The sequence below is a fragment of the Grampus griseus genome (genome assembly GCF_964374135.1).
Source record: "Grampus griseus genome assembly, chromosome: 1".
Taxonomy (NCBI): Eukaryota; Metazoa; Chordata; class Mammalia; order Artiodactyla; family Delphinidae; genus Grampus; species Grampus griseus.
In genome coordinates this window covers 72,973,570-72,991,650 of record NC_139017.1, presented here as the reverse complement: position 1 = coordinate 72,991,650, position 18,081 = coordinate 72,973,570, and the positions used below count along the sequence as shown (strand labels likewise).

At 42.9% G+C, this 18,081-nt stretch overlaps 1 protein-coding gene across 1 annotated transcript in view; it reads right to left on the bottom strand.

Moving 5' to 3' along the window:
- Nucleotides 1-2,310: 2,310 nt before the first annotated feature.
- Nucleotides 2,311-18,081, bottom strand: part of GATAD2B (GATA zinc finger domain containing 2B) — an 81,597-nt gene continuing 65,826 nt past the window's right edge. The window contains exons 2-11 of the mRNA XM_082648347.1: nt 15,880-16,215; nt 11,779-11,908; nt 10,971-11,102; nt 10,531-10,659; nt 9,905-10,075; nt 8,902-9,217; nt 7,690-7,892; nt 6,649-6,759; nt 6,374-6,491; nt 2,311-5,725 (exon numbers count right to left, since the gene is read on the bottom strand). Coding sequence (XP_082504473.1) covers nt 5,592-5,725; nt 6,374-6,491; nt 6,649-6,759; nt 7,690-7,892; nt 8,902-9,217; nt 9,905-10,075; nt 10,531-10,659; nt 10,971-11,102; nt 11,779-11,908; nt 15,880-16,214 — 1,779 coding nt within the window. The 5' untranslated portion in view covers nt 16,215 and the 3' untranslated portion in view covers nt 2,311-5,591. The remainder of the gene's footprint in view (nt 5,726-6,373; nt 6,492-6,648; nt 6,760-7,689; nt 7,893-8,901; nt 9,218-9,904; nt 10,076-10,530; nt 10,660-10,970; nt 11,103-11,778; nt 11,909-15,879; nt 16,216-18,081) is intronic.

Here is an 18,081-nt window from a genome sequence, read left to right as displayed (position 1 = left end):
AAGGTACCCCATTGACTGGAGGGGGTATAAGTCACAGCTAATCTCCAGATCGCCCCTAAAATTCTCCCACCAAACTGCCCCCCCCGCCCCCCATGACTAAAGCACAAGCCACAGGAAAGTTTAGAAACCATTCCTTTCTTTATTAAACATAGCTTGCAAGTGATAAATATTACAAAGTTTTTTTTCTTTTAATCCTTTCTCCAAAAATTAGCTTATTATTTGAATCTGTCACTGCTGAAATGCTCAGCAGCATCTGAAACAGATGGGAGTGTATTTGCCTTTTTGAAAACCAGTTTCTATTGGTCTTAGTTTTTTCATTTTAATTCCCAAACACAATGCAGAAAATTAGAGTTTGTTTTTTGTTTTTTGTTTTTTTTTAAAAAAAGGAAACTTAAAGAGTTGTGCAAAAGGGTCTTGTTCCCCTCCCACCCACCCCATTCAGAGAAGACCATTCCCCATCCCACCTCCCTGCTCCCCACCCCACCACCAATCTATCCTTTCACCTTCACCAGGGCTTCACCCACCATCCTATACCCTCTCCAGGCTTTACCAGCCAAGACCTAGAGTGTGGGAGTACTCAGCCCAGGCTGTGGGGAAATTGGGCCCCTGAAGGAGACAGCTATTCAGACAGCTGCCTTTAGGGGGTTCAGATGAGATCTGAGGGAAGGAGACAAGATGTAGACTATATCTGACCTCTCCTACCAAGAAGTGAGTAAAGTTCTGCATCCTGTAGCTCACAAAGGGTGTGAGTGACCACCAACCTGGGGTATTCAATGGTCAACCAGCCTTGAGGGCAGCTGCTTGTGAGGTGGGGCTTGGGGCCTGGTCCCTGCCCTTGGATGACTAGAGACATGAGGGCAAAGATGTCACAGGTTTAACTGATGTCCTAAACATCACTCTGCTGCCTTTCCTAAACCAAAAGGAACAGTAGGGGCCTGGCAGCTCTCCAAGGGTACTGGTCACACATTTACCCACTTCAACACTAGTCACTTTGGTTTCCTCCATGGGTTTTCAGCCCAACACTTTCCTCACCTCAAGTTGTTTTGTAGGTGGGGAAGGAAGCATTTTAAACTTGGTGGCCAGATGATCTCCCCCTGTCTGCCATCACTTCATAAATAAGAAAACTGAGACCCAGAAAATTAACTCTACCAAAGGTCACATAGCAAGTTAGTAGGAAAGCTTGGGACTAAACCCCAGGTCTCCAGACTGTGCCACCACCCACCTCCCTTTGTGTTGTGGTTCTCTTTACTCTCCACAGTCCGGACTAAGAGCCTTAGCTTTTGCAGTAACCCAACCTCACCCCAATTTACAAAGATGGATATGGCTCTCCCTAGGGGAGACTTTCTTAGGATGACTTGTTAAAATCATTTCTATCATCCCATGACAATCCACCCTCAAAGGCCCATGAAACTAGCTTCTTTTTTGGGGTTGGAGGAAATCCCTTGCATAAGAAAGCTTGACACTGAATTTTGTTATATAGGTATATTGTATATATGCTGATGCAATCAGAGGAAAAAAAACAGTGCAAATACAATTACAATTCATAATAATACTTGGTTTCAATGCCCCCGGGAACTGCCCCATTCCTCGGCTACCTCCCAACCCCCAGCACTTCCCCACAGTATCAACCTAATGCTGGGGGGTAGGGAGGGTGGGCAGGTTAGGGTAGGGAGTGGGCTCTGCCAAGGCAGTGCTGGTGACCCGGAGGGACTACTCCAGGGTGGGGAGGCAAGGCACAAATTAGGGGTGGGTGGTGGGGGAGGTGGCATCTCTAAGGAGGGATGGGGTTGGGGCAGCTGCCAGTCTCAGTGTGCTGGGCCCGGCCCACTCCCCTACCCACCCTCCACAGCCCTGCCTCCCTACCCCCGCCCCTTCCCCAGAAACCCTTTTGCACGGATCATACACAAACGGGCACATTACAAAATGACATAACACAGTTTCACAATATCCATGGCTAGGGCTTTTTTTTCTCTTTTTCAGTTTTTTTTTTTCTACACAATGTACAATTCCTTTTAAATGGATCAAGAAATAGCTTATATACACGAATGAGTCCTTGTTATAACATCTCGGCAGCAAATATCATAAGCTAATGAAGGTCTTGTTGGAGGGGAAGGGAGCCTAGGACTGGGGTGTGGGGTGTGGAGAGAAGGTTATGCCTTCTGGAGAAGTGGGGAGAAAAGGGAGTGGTTGGGGAAAAGGAACAAAAGTAAAATATCAAGAAGCATCTTTACAAAGCAGTTCTATAGCTAATTCCTTTTAAAGGGGAAAGGAAAGGTAACCAAAGCAGGAAAACATTTATCTCTGTGTCTTAAAAAAAAAATTGTCTACCATACATACATCCAAAAAATGTGGAAAAAGTACTTATTCCAGGGATGAAAGAAGTCCAGATGCTGTGGTCAAATGACAAAAAAAAAAGAAAAAAAAAAAAAACCAATAAGGACCTCTGTCCCTCAGTTTTACCCAAGCCTTACTGCTTATCCACCCGTATCAGGCTTCTAGAGAGTAAGCCACTGTCCATAAACTACTACTACTTTTAAAGCCTCTGGGGATGGAGGAAGCCAGGCAAAACTGGTGGGATCCTCACTCTAGTATCACCCTGAGCTTCAATGCTCCAGGGGTAAAATAACTCTGAACAGAGGGTCTTTCCTCCTATCTTTAGGGCATGAGGTTTAGTGTCTATGGGGCCCAAGGCCTGGGGATGGACAGCAACAATAGACTTGGAGGGACACAAGGCAATCAGTGGTGAAAAAGTAGAGAAATGAGGAAAACAGAAGGATGAGGGAGAGGGAGGAAAGGGAGGAGGTGGAAGGCTAATACTTTACCATGATTAGGGGAACCTCACCCCTGTCACTAATCCCTGGGAAGGGTATGAAAATGGGGAGAAGAGAGGGTAAGAAATCAAACCTCAGCGATTGAGCAAAGGGTCACGGAGCTATACTAGTCAACAAGCAGCCTCTGTGTAACTGACCCTGAGGGGATAAAAACAGGGAAGACTCCATCCTCTCCCCTATCGCCTCAGCACCTTGGCAGGCACTCGACTACAGGCTTTCCTTCCCCATCATCCCCCATTCTCGACACATATTACTTCCAAGCCCCACTCAAAGGTGGCCTGGCTCCCAGGGAAGGGACTCAGCTCAGGGCAGGGACACCCCCCAGCCAGACGGTATTGCACATTCTCTGTTCCTTACTTTTAATCTCAATTGACAAACTTGGGTACCTCGTACCTCTGAGCACCTCTGAGCTGGGGGAGGGGAGACATAACAGAAATGGCACTTCATCATGGGGGCTGGGGGGGGAAGAAGCTAGACAGACATGCCACAAGGCAAGATGACTTGCAGGGAAAATATTTTTTAAAAAGCTTCCAATTTTGTGGAAGAGGGAAAAGCAAAACCAAACGATTTATCCAGTGCTTTCAAAGCACAGAGGGCAAAGGAGAGATGTAAGAATATATCTTTATATATATATATATAATTTTAAAATAATCCCAGACCCAGTTCCACTAACCCCCCTCCCTCTCCCACCACTTACAGTCAGGGGTTCCACATTCCCCAGAAAAATACTCGAAACGACCCCATCACTACCTGTTACTAGCGTCTAGCTTCCAGATCATTTCACCACTGGGGGAGCCCAGACACAGGCTGCATCTCTGCTCCTTTATTAAGTGCTCAATGAATTTGGGGGAAGGGAGGAAAGAAAAAAAAGCCAGGAAGGCCCGTAGGGCCAGTATAATCACCCACAGTGGCTCTGGAGTATGGGGAGTAGAGGCCAGTGTGGGGGGAACTGAGCCTGATTCCAGCTCCTTCTCCCATCCCCTCCCCAAACTTTATGGGGAGGATGTGCAGTTTGTGTGTGTGTTAATTTTAAAAGTGCCTTCTTACTTTAAAAAATTATTTAATTTTAAAAATAAAAGTGGGGGACCTTCCCCAGGTTGCTTTCAAGGGTAAAATGTTAAACTCCTCTCTTCATACCTCTTTGCTGAGAGTATCCCTTCCTTGAACTCTGGCAGCTTCTACGGCTGGAGAGGCAGGTGGGCATACACTATGAGGAGAGCAGAAACCTCTACCTTTAAGGGGCTTCCCTTACCTCAAAAACAGCCTGGTCCCCTCCCCCTTCCCCCACAGTATGGGCAAATGGGATGCTAATCTCCCCAATCCCCAGAACAGCAACATTGCACAATTCAATTCATTCTCTACATTAGTAGCACTTAAGAAAAAAATAAAAACAAACAAAAAAGCAAAATTTATAGAATTCTGGGGAGAAAAAAGACAACATCTACTTGTATAGCACAAGTCCAGGATTGGTTTTGACATGAATTGTCTGGCTTTGAGCGGTTGGCTCTGCAGTTAGTGCAGCAGGGTCAGGGCAGCGCTCCAATCTGTTAGGTGCCCTCACCCTCATCTCCTGGCGCTCAGAAGGTAAAGAGACAAATGGGAAAGTCGCAACTGTTGGGAGGGAAACCCCTCTTTCTTTCTTCCTCTATTTCCTCCCTTTGACATTTCACTCACTCATGTCCATCCAATGTCCAGGACACACAGCAAAGTCAGGCTAGGAATAGCCACTCCTCTATATTACAGATGGGGCTGTGGTTACCAAGGGCAGATTAGGATTTAAAAAAAGAAAAGAAAAGAAAAGAAAAGAGACAGGGATGGGGGAGAATTTTACAAAGAAAATAAGATGAAATAATTTGGGGCTAGTTGGCCTGGAATAGACTCCTGTGTCTCCACTGGGGTCAGGAGACCAATCTCATTCCCCCAGCATCCAGAAGGCCAGGACCTGGTCTCAGTCCTCCTTGGCTCAACATTATGCTCATTGTCACGCCCCTTTCTCCCCCTTCTTTATGGGTCAATTCTAGGGTGGTTAAGTTTTAAAGCTTCTCCTTCCAGGCTCTTTCCCCTCATTCTTAGAGCCCAACTTCAATACTCAACACTGCCTCCAGAACTGTGCAGCTCAGAGACACCCCAGAGCGGGTGTGCTATTCCTCCTTGTTTGATGCCACCACCTCCCCCTGACCCTGGGGTTAAGTGCATTAAAAACTTCTGCCCCTAACACTCCCAGTCATGTCCTACTTGGCAGTTGGGGACCCTACTGCAATGCTCCTATCACTTAACTGAATATCATTTGTGTTTACCAAAAAAAAAAAAAGACGAAAGAGAAAAAAAAAATATATTGGGGGGAAAATAGAAAGGTTTAACCGTCCACTGAACAAAGGGACGACACACAACATCATTAAAAATGATAATAATAATTAAAGCATAAAAACAAACTTTAGAAACACACGTCAGAGGGCTTGGATTTCTCCCCAGGACCTCATTCTGACCTCTATCAGAGGCAAAGATCCACCTCACTGTTATAGAAAACTGAAGAGAGAAAGTGGCAGAAGAACAGATCGCAGCAGTGTGAAATAAAGAGGAGGTGGTGGGGCAGGGCGTGTGTTTTCTTGTTGATTTCTACTGTTTGTCTTCTGTTTTTCTGTTTTGTTTTCCGTGTATGGTAGGCACCAGTACAGGCACTGCATGCGACGGAAGTTGGGGGCAATGGGAGAGGAGAGGAGTAAAGGATACAAGGTTGGGGCAGTACAAGTGGAACAGGCGTTATTTCTGTCCACTGATGGACTGCGATATAGACCGGGGAGGGATCATGTCTAAAAGGTATTCCCGCTGTCGGTCTGCCAGACTGGGGGCTTTGTGTCCTCCAATACCAGTGTTCAAGTATGCAATGTTGACACCTAGACCCAGGAGACAAAAGTGGAGCGCAGGTATTAAAAGAGGAAATGACACCTTCTTCCACACTACCCTGGGGCTGCAGTGGTGGAGGTGCAGAGGAAACAGAAGTTGTCTACATCTTTGCAGACTCAGTTAAGCTTTATTTCAGTAGCAACTACCCACCCTGCTCCCAAGCTTTAGGAGAGATCTTCCCAAAACTTCAATCCTACCAGGAATAATAAACAGTCCTGATGGTACAGAAGAGTCAAAGAAAACAGTGGTGAAAGGAAAATAATCAAGACAAAGAGGGAATTACTGAACCTGCTTTGGCTTTGGGCCTGCTGACTGTAAAGAAGCATCCCTGGGTCATTCAAACTGGATCAGGACAGTTAACCCTGCTATTCTGGCCAAAAGAGATCAATAACCACATGCCCACTAAGAGGGCACACTAGACAGGACTGTGTCATTTTCACCACTAAAACCCTAGTGTACTGTGCCTAGCATGTAATATGGATTTAGCAAACCTTTGCCAAATAACAAGAGTGAAGGGAGTAGGGCCTAAAGAAAGAGCAGAAAACAAAAGAAAGAACAATTCACCTAAAGGGGCTGCTAAAGAATTGCATACTAATTAGTCAATCCCTGAGAAAAGTTCTCAGATCAACCCTTCTTACCTGGCATACCAAGGAGGCCACCTGGCACAGACAGCTGGGGTGCCTGTGCAAAGTTGGAAAGCATGGAACGGGCAGACGTGGGTATACCACGCTGGAGACTGCTTTGGGGCTGTGGAGCCTGCAATGAGGAGGAGACAAGCGATCATAACTTTACCATGATGGAAGGTGTAAGGGGGAGGTAAGGATATGGGAGTACAGAAGAGCAATATGATTTTCGGCAGAAGAAAGGACAAATTGAGATAAATGGCTGACAAAACCTCAAGAGAAATCCTCACCTGTCGAAGCGTATGATGTCTCATTATGGTCTCTTGTTTACTGACACTGGACACAGCTGGAGCCGTAGTGGGGGAGAGTGCTGCCTGCTGCTGTAATCGCTGTTCAATTTCCTGTTGGGAGTCATCAGGTCAAGTTGGGCAGGACAGCACCCAATTTCCTAACCAGAAAACCTAGAGGTCTTCTTATCTCTAATGTTGCCAGCTAGTTGGAGGGATATGGAAAAGGCAAAAGAGTTTGGTGGGGTAGGTGAACTAAGATCTCTGGGTACAAGTAACCTACACACTTCAATGATTAGGAATCCCTCTCTCCAAGAAAGCTGGCTCTCAGAAGTTGGCTGGAGAGATCTGGGTGTTGGCGATGAGCTGCCTAATGTAATTAATTAAGGTTGATGAGTTACTAAGTTTTATTTTTCGACTCTTGTCTACCCATTTTCCAGGAGACCCATGATGCTACCCAGAGGGGTCTGATGGGTGGTGGGGTGGAAAAGAATCTGAGCTTCCCAACACATCTTCCCCACTCCAAGATATTCTCATTCTATTAATACTATATGAGAGTTCACACACTCTAGCAACCACTAATCTTCATTGGGCTACTTTATAATCTACCCTTTCCTTTGTCATTTCTTTGTCAAATATGGACTGCAGATAATTACTTCTCTCAAAGAGATTTCTAGTACAAATATAAATCCCTCTCACCAAAATCCATTTGTTTAAGGAAATGAAATCAAGAATAGAGGAATTATTTAGTACTACCAGGGAAAGCCAAGAGTCTCAAGCCTTTTGTCCCTTTCCCTTAAGCTCAGCCATATGTCATTATGCTCTAACCCAATCAGAAACAGCCAAATGGAAATGGGAAAGGCAGAATGGTAAGAAGAAAAAAAAGGGAACCCAGACCTCTAGGTTCTAGGAACTTAGATTCAGAAACCTAGATCACCTGGACTGTGGGGATCAGAGAGACAACTCCTCTAAACTAGAAAAAACTGTCTTTTGGAAAAACCAAACCTGGGCAGGTGGCTGGTGAGAAGTAGTCAGAATTCTTACCTGTTCCTGCTGTAGGGCTTTAACAAAAGCATTTTTCAGTCGGTTGGTGTGTTCTGCCTTTAGAGCCTTCTTCTGGTTGGAGGTCATACATTGCTCACATAGAATCTTACCATTCTTTTCTTGCTTCCAGTGAGGGGTGAAATCTGTGCGGCACTGGGCACAAACAAAGGGTTCAACCCGCAGGAGTGAGGCACAGCTTTTCCCTAGATGCCAACAAAAAGAATAATCAGTGGTTTCACATTTCCTCTGTATCCCCTCTGTTTCTTTTCATCAGATGATCTTTTTCCAGGAGTTTACTCTGCTGACTTAAGAAGGAGCCTCTATAATTTATAAAATACTTTTATTTCATTTGATTGCAACATCACTTCAGGGAATTAGACAGTACCATCCCCATTTACAAATAGGAAACTAAGTCTAAGAAACATAGCTCCAAAAGACAAAACTGGGACAAGAACCCAAGTTTTCTGATTTCCTGTTACACCACACTGAGAAGAAAATGTGTGTCAATTCAGTCAAAGGGCTCCACCTAATTCCGCCAGTACTTTTGCTTCTTACCATCTCTTTACCTCAGTCTACACTTACTCTATCATATACATTCATAATTTTTACCTATCAGTGTCTGAATTATTCACTTTGTGATCTATTTATAGCCAATACTGAGCCCTTTAGGCACTTTCCTCAGGTGTTCCCCTAAGTCCTTATGTTTAGAAATTCAGGCTTAATAACTTTTGTCAGAATAGACTGTGTGATGTTATTAATACTTTATAGTTCAGTGTTGGCTTACAGCTTTTATGTGGTCCTAGTTATCTTTATCAGTCTATTTTCTCAACTAAAAGCACTCAAACAGCAGGGACTGAATATAATAATGCAAGCACAATGCCACATAAACACTAACATTAAAAATAAGTGTTCTAGTCTTCAAATTATGCATGCATCACGCTAGACACATTTAAAAGAGCTAACGATATACTGCAAAAAACAGACAAGATATACAAAATACACAGCAAAAATATTAAGTCTAAGATACACAGACACACAAAAAGCTTTTTGATACGCTGCTCCTAAACAGTTTCCGAATCAGAGACAGGAGGTGGTTTGGCAATAGTAAAGAGAGATTATTTAATATTACACAGTACCGTGCGATACTCTGCCCATATCAGGTTTGACAACTTCTTGTTTAGATTAAAAAGACTGACCAACAAATAGCCTTACCTTGGCTGTCGATGACACTCTGTACGACTTCTTCCAAGCCTACCATGTAGATGAACTCACTATTGGCTGCACTAGGCAGGAAATGAAGCAAGGGAGCAGGTGGTTTAGGGGGTGGAATCTCCAGGAGTGTCTTTTCCAGCTGTTTGCGAAGAGCCAATTTGGCTGCAGCCTGTGAGTTGGCAGCATCAGTCATGGCGCTGGGGCTAGGAAGTGGTGAGGACACCCTGTTCACGGTCCCTGGCTGAATATGGGAGGCAAGGTTCATATAGATGGCAGAGGATGTTGTACGCTGACAGGGAACAGAAGAACTTGACTGCTGAAACAGATTGAGTATAGGGGTCAGTGATGGTATGTGGGAGAAAGAACCAATTCTTACTTTCGTGGCAGAGAACACTATCTGATCCTAGTCTGAACTACTTAGCTTCCCTCAAGCTCAGAAAAAGACATGAGGTGTCCAACTTCACTGATAAAGGACTCTGGCATGTAAGAAAGGAGAATGATAGTGGCTACGAACTAAAACTGCTGAGAGAGAGACTTCTCTGGTGGCACAGTGGTTAAGACTCCGCGCTCCCAATGCAGGGGGAATCGGTTCGATCCCTGGTCAGGGAACTAGACGCCACATGCATGCAGCAACTAAGGAGCCCGCCTGCTGCAACTAAGACCCAGTGCAACCAAATAAATAAATAAAAATAAAACTGCTAAGAGAAAAATAAAGATTTGGGATGCTTTGTCATACATCCTTTATGCTTCTTATTCCTTAGATCCCTCTATCTCTTTCTTCTAGGCAGATTTTAGCTTACTGCTGCTCTGCTGCATATAACATTTCTTCTCTACTACTAAATAATTCCTCAGTGTTTCCACTTTGGGGACCACTGTCAACCCACCAAAATTACCTTTGTTGTCCTAGAGTTTCTCAGTGTCCCAAAACTTAAAATCTATGGTTGTTTCAACAGGGAAAGCAAATAAAAGATTTCTCTGTTTCCCCATGAGGGCTCCCTCTTACCGGTTGGTAATTGATGGCGGGATTCATATTGGGTGTTGTGGTGCGTACAAGGCCAGGCTTAGGTGGGCCCCGCTGACCCTGTAGCTGGGCTGGGTTTGGCGCAATCACACGTTGAGACATTAACATGTGTGGGAGGGTGGTATTGGTCGCTGAACGGATAACACTGTGACCCTGAAGGGGAAGAAGAGGAAAAGATGTAGTCATAGCGGTAAAACGCTTCACAAAATGCCAAAGAGAAAACACTGCCTGTAATACATAGCTAAGTAGAAACACAGAAACATAGTCAGACTTGGTAATTTTGTGTAAGGATCTATGGGGATAAATCTACCATCACTATAAAACCTGATTAGTGGTTAGGAATTCCCTAGCTTCTTTGGTATAAACTATTTAACCCTCTATGGAAAAGGGCTAAGCTGGAAACCTCTGGAGAAGAAAGACTACGGTGGGAAGATTAGTTATTCATCCTTCTACTGCAGACTAAATCATGCCATTAAGGACCAAAAGGACCATCTATGGTAATAACACCTCTATCAAGGCCAGGTTCTTCTATGATCTTACAAAAGCCCCAATACAGAGACAGGATAACAGGGCCCCCTGAAACTAAGATCACACTATGGGTCACATACCTGCAATGTCCTCAAATTCTGTTCAACCCCTTGTGCCCCAGGCCGGGATGGAAGCTTGGAGAGGCCTTGCTGTCCCACATGGGCAGGAGATGGCTGAACAATAGATGCTGCATTCTGTACAACTGGAGTCTGGGAGAGAGAAGAGAAAATGAGACAGTGGAAAAGGCTAATAATCGGAGGCAGAAATTTGGTACACTTCTAGACTTTCAAAACTCCTTGTCAGTCTGAAGCTCCTGTTGACCAGGAGGGAAAATAAGAAAAACAGAATCACTGTTTTCTTGATTAAGGCCCAAGATTAAAAAAAAATCACTATTCCTAGAGACTAAAAACCATGGAACCAGAGAAGAATGAGCCACCCAGCTGAATCTACCTGGGGCAGCCCATTCTCAAACCAGTTTTTCTTTGCTTTCTGCTAGTCCCTTATTTCTCGGGCACAGTACCTTCTGGACGACATTCTCTTTCTGTAGCTGACTCTGTCTCAGTTTCTTTAACAGCACCAGTCGGGCTTCTTCCAATCTCAGCTCATCTCTCAGCTGCTTGATGAGCTGCTGCCGTTCCTCAATGCCTTTCCCCTGAGGAAACATGGAGACTATCAGCTATGGTAGCAGTTACTCAGAGTCCTTTCCTGCAAGATGATCTCTTCTTTTAGGTCCCAAACCTCCACCTTCCACAAGAAGCACAAGGGGCAATGGAATTGTTATCTTTGCGTCCCTAGCACACAGTCTGGCACAGTGCCTGGTATTCAGTAGGTACTCAAAAACTGCTTACAGAGTGAAAGAAGAGACCACATATAAATGCTAATTAACCAGATTCCTGGCAAAATAGAAGAACAGCCAAAGGGAGATATTGCTTTCCTTTAAAATAATGTTTCTCAATCTTTTAAAGCCATGTTTCCTCTAGAAATACATGAAAACTTAGGAATTCCTCCATATTCCGAGACCCAGGATAGAGTATAGAATGTATCCTTCTAGCTAAGAGTTTACTTCACATGACTTGAATTATGACGTTTTCATTTTCCAAAGAAATTATATTGAATATGCATTTTCAAACTCTCTTCTCCACTTGATTCTAATAGTTCCCTCTAAAAGGGCACACCCTTGAGGCTGAGAATCACATATGAAGAGTTTCATCAATGGGTAGTTTTTAGATCCAAAAAGTAAACACTAAAAAACCAGACATGGGAGTCTCAGGGAATTAAAGAGAATAGTAGAAGCAAGAAATGGAGAAAGGAATCTTTCTTTTCTTTACCTTAAACATCTCTAGGTTGGCTGCTTTGAGTCTTTCTTCCATTCGGGAGCTGGAACGGGGACTGGAAGCCTCATTATCAGACAAAACAATGATGTCTGGGGAGGGAGTAAGCCTTCCTCGGTCTGGCTCACTAGACAAGAGAAGAAAAATTAAGGTACTTCCAACAGTGAAAGTTCATAGAAAAGTTCAGAAAACTTTTCTACACTGACCAAAGAAATCCAAGGAAACTTAAGTCTGTCCTGATTCACCCAGGGAAAGAGAGAGACATCCAAATCAAAGGATAAAATAGACACCAAGATGTAAGTGACGACAAAACCTCAGCAAAAGTATTTTTCCCATCTAAATTCCTTACAGAAGATGCAGACAGAAAGACACTGACTGGCTTTAGGAATGGGAAAAAGAGATGAGTGTTTTTGTCACACTGATTTTAATCAAAATTCCAAATGTTTTCCTTATATCTCAGTTTCCTTTTGGGTTGTCTTGTTAGTTACAGAGAAGGTCAAGAAAGAAATGGTTAGCTTCACAGGGGAAGAAAGACAAAGGCAGTAGAGCCTACTTGTCCACCCCAAATACAGATGACACACTGCTAAGGAGGCAACCCATGATACTGATAACATGGTCCTGCCTGTCTGATGATCTACAAAAAAGGAGGTTACATGACAACTCCTTTGGCAGTCTATCCTGTCAAGAGTTAAGGCCAAAAGAAGGTACTGTTGTCAATGGCCTGAGAGAATGGACAGTGCTAAGTATAAATGTCTACAGCCTTCTGTAGGACTGAAACTTCAGAATTAAATACATGGGACTTGCATCTACCTGCAAGTTCTACTTAGCATCTTCCCTCAGAAAGAAACTATCTAGAAATAACTTTGAAATCTAAATCTTCCACACTGGCTATGCCTTATGGCCAATCCTATTTATTAGACAACTCTGGTTTTGGTCTTCCTGGAGCAAGCCTTAAGAGCATCTTGTCCCTCTAAAATCATGAGAAATGGCACTCACTGCGTAAGACCTGGATAACAAGAACCCTGCAAATTCTAATTGCCGTAGGTTCCCAAGTCAGCGGCCATAACCTCTAACTCTCCTCTGATTTCTTAACTCAGAGTTATCTTCGCTGACCCTACTTCTTTGAGATTTATAGTGTATAGTCAGGAGTATGTAGGTCTAAAACAATGTGTTCTTAGATCTTATTTAAACAGGTAACTCAAACCTTTTATAACCACAGATCTTTATAGTCCTGAGAGTCTCTGACCATTTCTCAGGGCCTCTTGTCTCAGGTACTGTTGGGACTAGGATGCCTTTTGCACAAGGCACCCTGGATGGCTGGGACAGGCATTCAATTCCTCAACCGGGTAAAACTGAGTTACTGAAACAACCAAATTTAGCTGAGGAAATAAAGTAGGGAGACAGTCATAATAATGACCATCTTGGGAACTATTAAGTTTGTCTGGATCGCTCTATAACCACTGCTCACAGACACAGCAAGCTGAGAATGTAGGCTTACAGAAAAAGAAGTCACTAGAGGGAGAAAAGAACCTTCCATTCTCTAACCCCAAGTTCCTGGAGTAATGGTCAGGCCTAAATGAAGAGTTTTAATTTTTACTTATCATTTCTATATTCCCTCATGCCCCCCCTTCCCCATCCCTAACAAGAACATGGGTAAACAACTTTGAGGTCTGGTAGATTTCTACTTCTTCTACATGATTCCCCAATGCTTACATCGACAGTCAGAACTCTTTCCATCCTGGTCCTGGCTGGATACACACCTCACAGATTATTTCTAACCTAAGGAATTCTTCCTTGCTCAAATGAGTGCCACCTACTGCTAAGGACTGTCCAGCAACAGGACAAGCAGAGACATTCCTACATGGAGATTTTGGAATTGAGCGACATTTATAAGGAAGTAGTATCTGAGAAAACCCTAAATGATATTTTATTCCCAGATATAATGAGACTCACATTAGATAGATAGCACAGGTAAGGCAAAGCCCAAGTCAAGTTTCATTCTTCAATTTTTTTTTTTAACTTTTGACCTGGAATTCTGGCCTCATTTATTAAGCTTTTCCGGGGACAGAAATTATTTTGCTACTTTCCCAAACACATATATGATTTACAATATTTGGTGTTCTTAAGTATGAAACCCTACCAATTAGATAATATTAAAAGCCAGACTTGCTGCTGACATCATTTTGTGACTCAGACTGGCAAATTCCCAGAAATTATAAAACTCCTAATCCTTATCCAGGTAGTAAAAACAAAACCAGAAAGAAAACTGCCACGTCCCGACAGCATTCCAAAACATAAGCAGTGTTGGTTTCATGCATATCTTATTTCACAGATATCATAACTTGCCCAACTGATGGCAAAAAAAAAAAAGATATTTAGGCAAGTATGGCTATCACGTCAAGAGCCCTTCCTTCTTTCTGCTTTTAAATTCCAATTCCCTCCTCCTTTTTTATCCACATCAAATAAACCATTGTTCTCCATGCTGAGCAATCTATCAGTCTAGTTCATTCTTACAATAAGCTTGAGGCTAAGTGGAAATAGCTGTCAGTATATCTGGTCTGGTGAAAGGGAAGAAGAACGACAGGGGAGATAGGGCCCATTTTTTCACGCAGAATGGGGATCTAGATGGTTTACATCAAGCCTCTTTTCCTGGAGACCATTAAAAACAGTTCCCAGTTTCCAAAGAATCAAGTTTCAAAAGTTCATTCCTCTAATAAAATTAAACACACTGGTAGAGTTTTCAGGGTACTCTTTTCAATACAGAATTTATCTGTGATACACTGTAATTCCAACAGAACTGAGATCTTATCAAAATGTGTAACAATGTTTCTATGAAAAACACATTTTCAGTTCCAATGTGCATGTAAGGAATCCACCTAACATTTCTCCTCTTCATTGTCCCCAATGAAGTAGGATTAGTCATTTGCCCCAGAAGGTTAAGGGTGATTATGGGGCAAGTGGGTTACTCAGGTGCATTATCTCATTCACCCACTTTTCTTTTTTTCTAAAAGGATCTAAGGATTAATCTACTTTCATAATACTCTGCCGATACTATGTATAGCTCCCAAGAATTTTTCTCTTCTTCCACAACCACTAGAGAACTTACCTGAAGTTTCCTAAGGGTTTTAATGCTATTACCAAGAACAATGTTCCCCTACTGGGTGTGGTTTAAAAAAATAATTCTGGGACAATACTAATAAGTAAACATTAAAAGGTAGAGAAAGAAACCCAAGTAAGATTGTAAACCATTCCTTCCTTTTTTCTTCTTTCTGCATCAGTCCAGCTTCTTAAGGATCCTGCTTTAGATCAGTCCTAGGACAAAGTCAGCAAGGTCAACTGGAGGGCAATTGAACAGTGAAGAGTAATTCTCATGTCTATCAGGTGTTTCTGAACCATGAATAAACTGAATGTTCTTAGAACTAGGGTTGTCTATACTATGATTCATTGTTCAGGTAGACTCTAACCTCAGCCAGTTCTAGGTACCTCTTTATATTGTGTTCTCCACAGTTCCAAGTACTCAACCTTGACCAAGACCTGTGAAAACATGTGCTTGTGTGCTGTGTGTATGAAAGAGCACAAGCATGAGGGTACTCATATAAGTGAATGTGTATGCACATATGGGGCTTGGGGAATGTGGCACAAATGAAGTAAGAATGTAGAGGATTAGCATATAAAGTTCCTTGTTAACACAAGAAAAGACAGGCCCATGCTCTTTGATGTAATAAAAGCTGGGTCTCCATAATAAACACATCCCTAAAACTCTTGGGATGATCTGAAGAAAAGACTGTTCTTCCTCCTAAAATGGCCATAAGATTAGAGTGAAAGTGTATATTAACTCGCTTCTAACTGGGGTATCAACTCTTAGTGCCTCCTTTATCCAGAAATGGCCACTTTATCTTAAGGGTAATAATTTTTCGAGGCACCTAGTTTCATCTAGAAACAAGAGGAATTCACGGTCAAGCCAGATAGCACAGGTACGTCTTCATTCAAGAAGCTTTAAGTTGAAAAACACCCTCCTCTCATTGGAAGTCATTCATTTTTCATAGGCTTAGTTTATGATGAGACCCTATCTATGGAGGCAGCTGAACCAAGCCATACCTCCGTCTAGCACTCATATCCACAGGCTCATCATTGATGTTTTCTTTGCCTGGCCTTCCAGCAGTCCTGTTGTCTCCATGAGGCCTGAGATTCCCATTGAGCTTCTCTTCATAGCCCTTGACACCACTGCCATCCTGTTTGGTGGGTAACTCATGTGGCACTTCAAGATTTGCCAAATCCTTCCGTTTGAGCAGTGCCAACATTTTCAGACGTTCCATGGCCTCATGCCCCTCCATTTTGAGTCGCTTAGCCAGGACATCATCTCGCTCATCAGCTGGGTCCAAGCTCCGCTTCAACAGATTCAGGCGAAGAGCATCCTCTGTCATTCTATCCATCCTATGGAAAGAAATATACAAGTGGTTTATCAGAATAAAGGCCCTTAAATAGTCCATAAGGAAAGAAGAATCATAGGGATATACATGGAAGGTCAACATTAAATGAGCTAACATTCTACCCTATAACTTCCTAGATGATCTATATTAAAGGAGATTTCATCTCTCAACCTCAGCAGTGAAAGTAAACTTCAAAAGCTTTCCAGTCACTGAGGCTCTTACTGTATAGATGCCTGAAACCAAATACCATGCTCACCTGGATAGTCCATTAAGAGCCTACATCTCTCAAAAAAGTAAACATTCTTTTGTGACTGGCTTTCTGTACATGCATGCTCAAAAGTCAGATGCTTTGGTTTTAATTCTCATACCAAATTCTTCTCCTGGAGAAGACTCTTTTATGAATGGGAAGTTCCTCAGGTCACTCATGCATATCTTTAATTGGCCTATATTACTGATGGAGACCAAGGGCATCTAACAGGAAGCCTCAGTTGTCTGCATACAGCGAGGGTCAGAGGGGCCCATTTATCTGCCCTCAATTCTATATAAATTCAGTATCTTGGCTTTGGTTAATGAAGAACTCAGGCTGATAAGAGGTAATATTTTCTTTACTCATACAGCAAAATTATTACAGACAAGCTAATAATCATTTGTCCTTCTCATTTTGATTTCTTACACTAACAAAATCTAGACACACAATTTCACCAGCACTTTTTAAATCCAGGGTTATCTTCCTGGTAGGAAAAAGCAATGTGACACTGGAAAGAAAAATTTTTGAGTCATCAAAACATAGGTTCAAACTGCTACTTTTACAAGGTCAAATATTTAATAAGTTACTTTACCGCCCCAAGCCTCAATTCCATCTGTAGAAGTGGGCACTTGGAAGAGGGCTCAACGAAATTTAATTCCTATACCCTCAGGATATGACTACTACACCTAAGATACAAGATCAGGCTTGATAATTCATAGATTCAAGTAGTAAGACAGAGAAGATTACCAATGTTAATTGGTGCTCTTGCGAAGAAAAACATGTATACACTTGAGACATCTTCCTTCCTGTAGTGCAGAGTAAAATAAGAGCTATCTGATTTTCTTCTAGTTATAATGAGGAAAAACAGTAACCAACAAAAGAATTTCCAGCAAGAGGAAACAGACCTTTTGGAGACCAGAGAAAAGTCAGAACTCAGATCTCTGAATTTTCAGGTAATGTTTCTTAATTCTCTCTCTTTTTTTTTTGGCGGGGGTACGCGGGCCTCTCACTGCTGTGGCCTCTCCCGTTGCAGAGGACATGCTCCGGACGCGCAGGCTCAGCGGCCATGGCTCATGGGCCCAGCCGCTCTGTGGCATGTGGGATCTTCCCGGACCGGGGCATGAACCCACGTCCCCTGCATCGGCAGGCGGACTCTCAACCACTGCGCCACCAGGGAAGCCCTCTTTCTCTTTTTTAAAGAACAGTTTTGTTGAGATATAATTCACATATCATATAGTTCACCTATTTAAAGTGTATGATTTCAGTAAGGTAGATAGCTAGTGGGAAGCAGCCGCATGGCACAGGGATATTGGCTCGGTGCTTTGTGACAGCCTGGAGGGGTGGGATAGGGAGGGTGGGAGGGAGGGAGACGCAACAGGGAAGACATATGGGAACATATGTTTATGTATGACTGATTCACTTTGTTATAAAGCAGAAACTAATACACCATTGTAAAGCAATTATACCCCAATAAAGATGTTAAAAAAATAAATAAATAAAGTGTATGATTTAGTGGTTTTCAGTATATCCACAGAGTTGTGCAACCATCACCACATCAGTATTAGAACATTTTCATTATCTCCTCCTTAAAAAAACCCATACCCATTAGCAGTCACTCTCTTC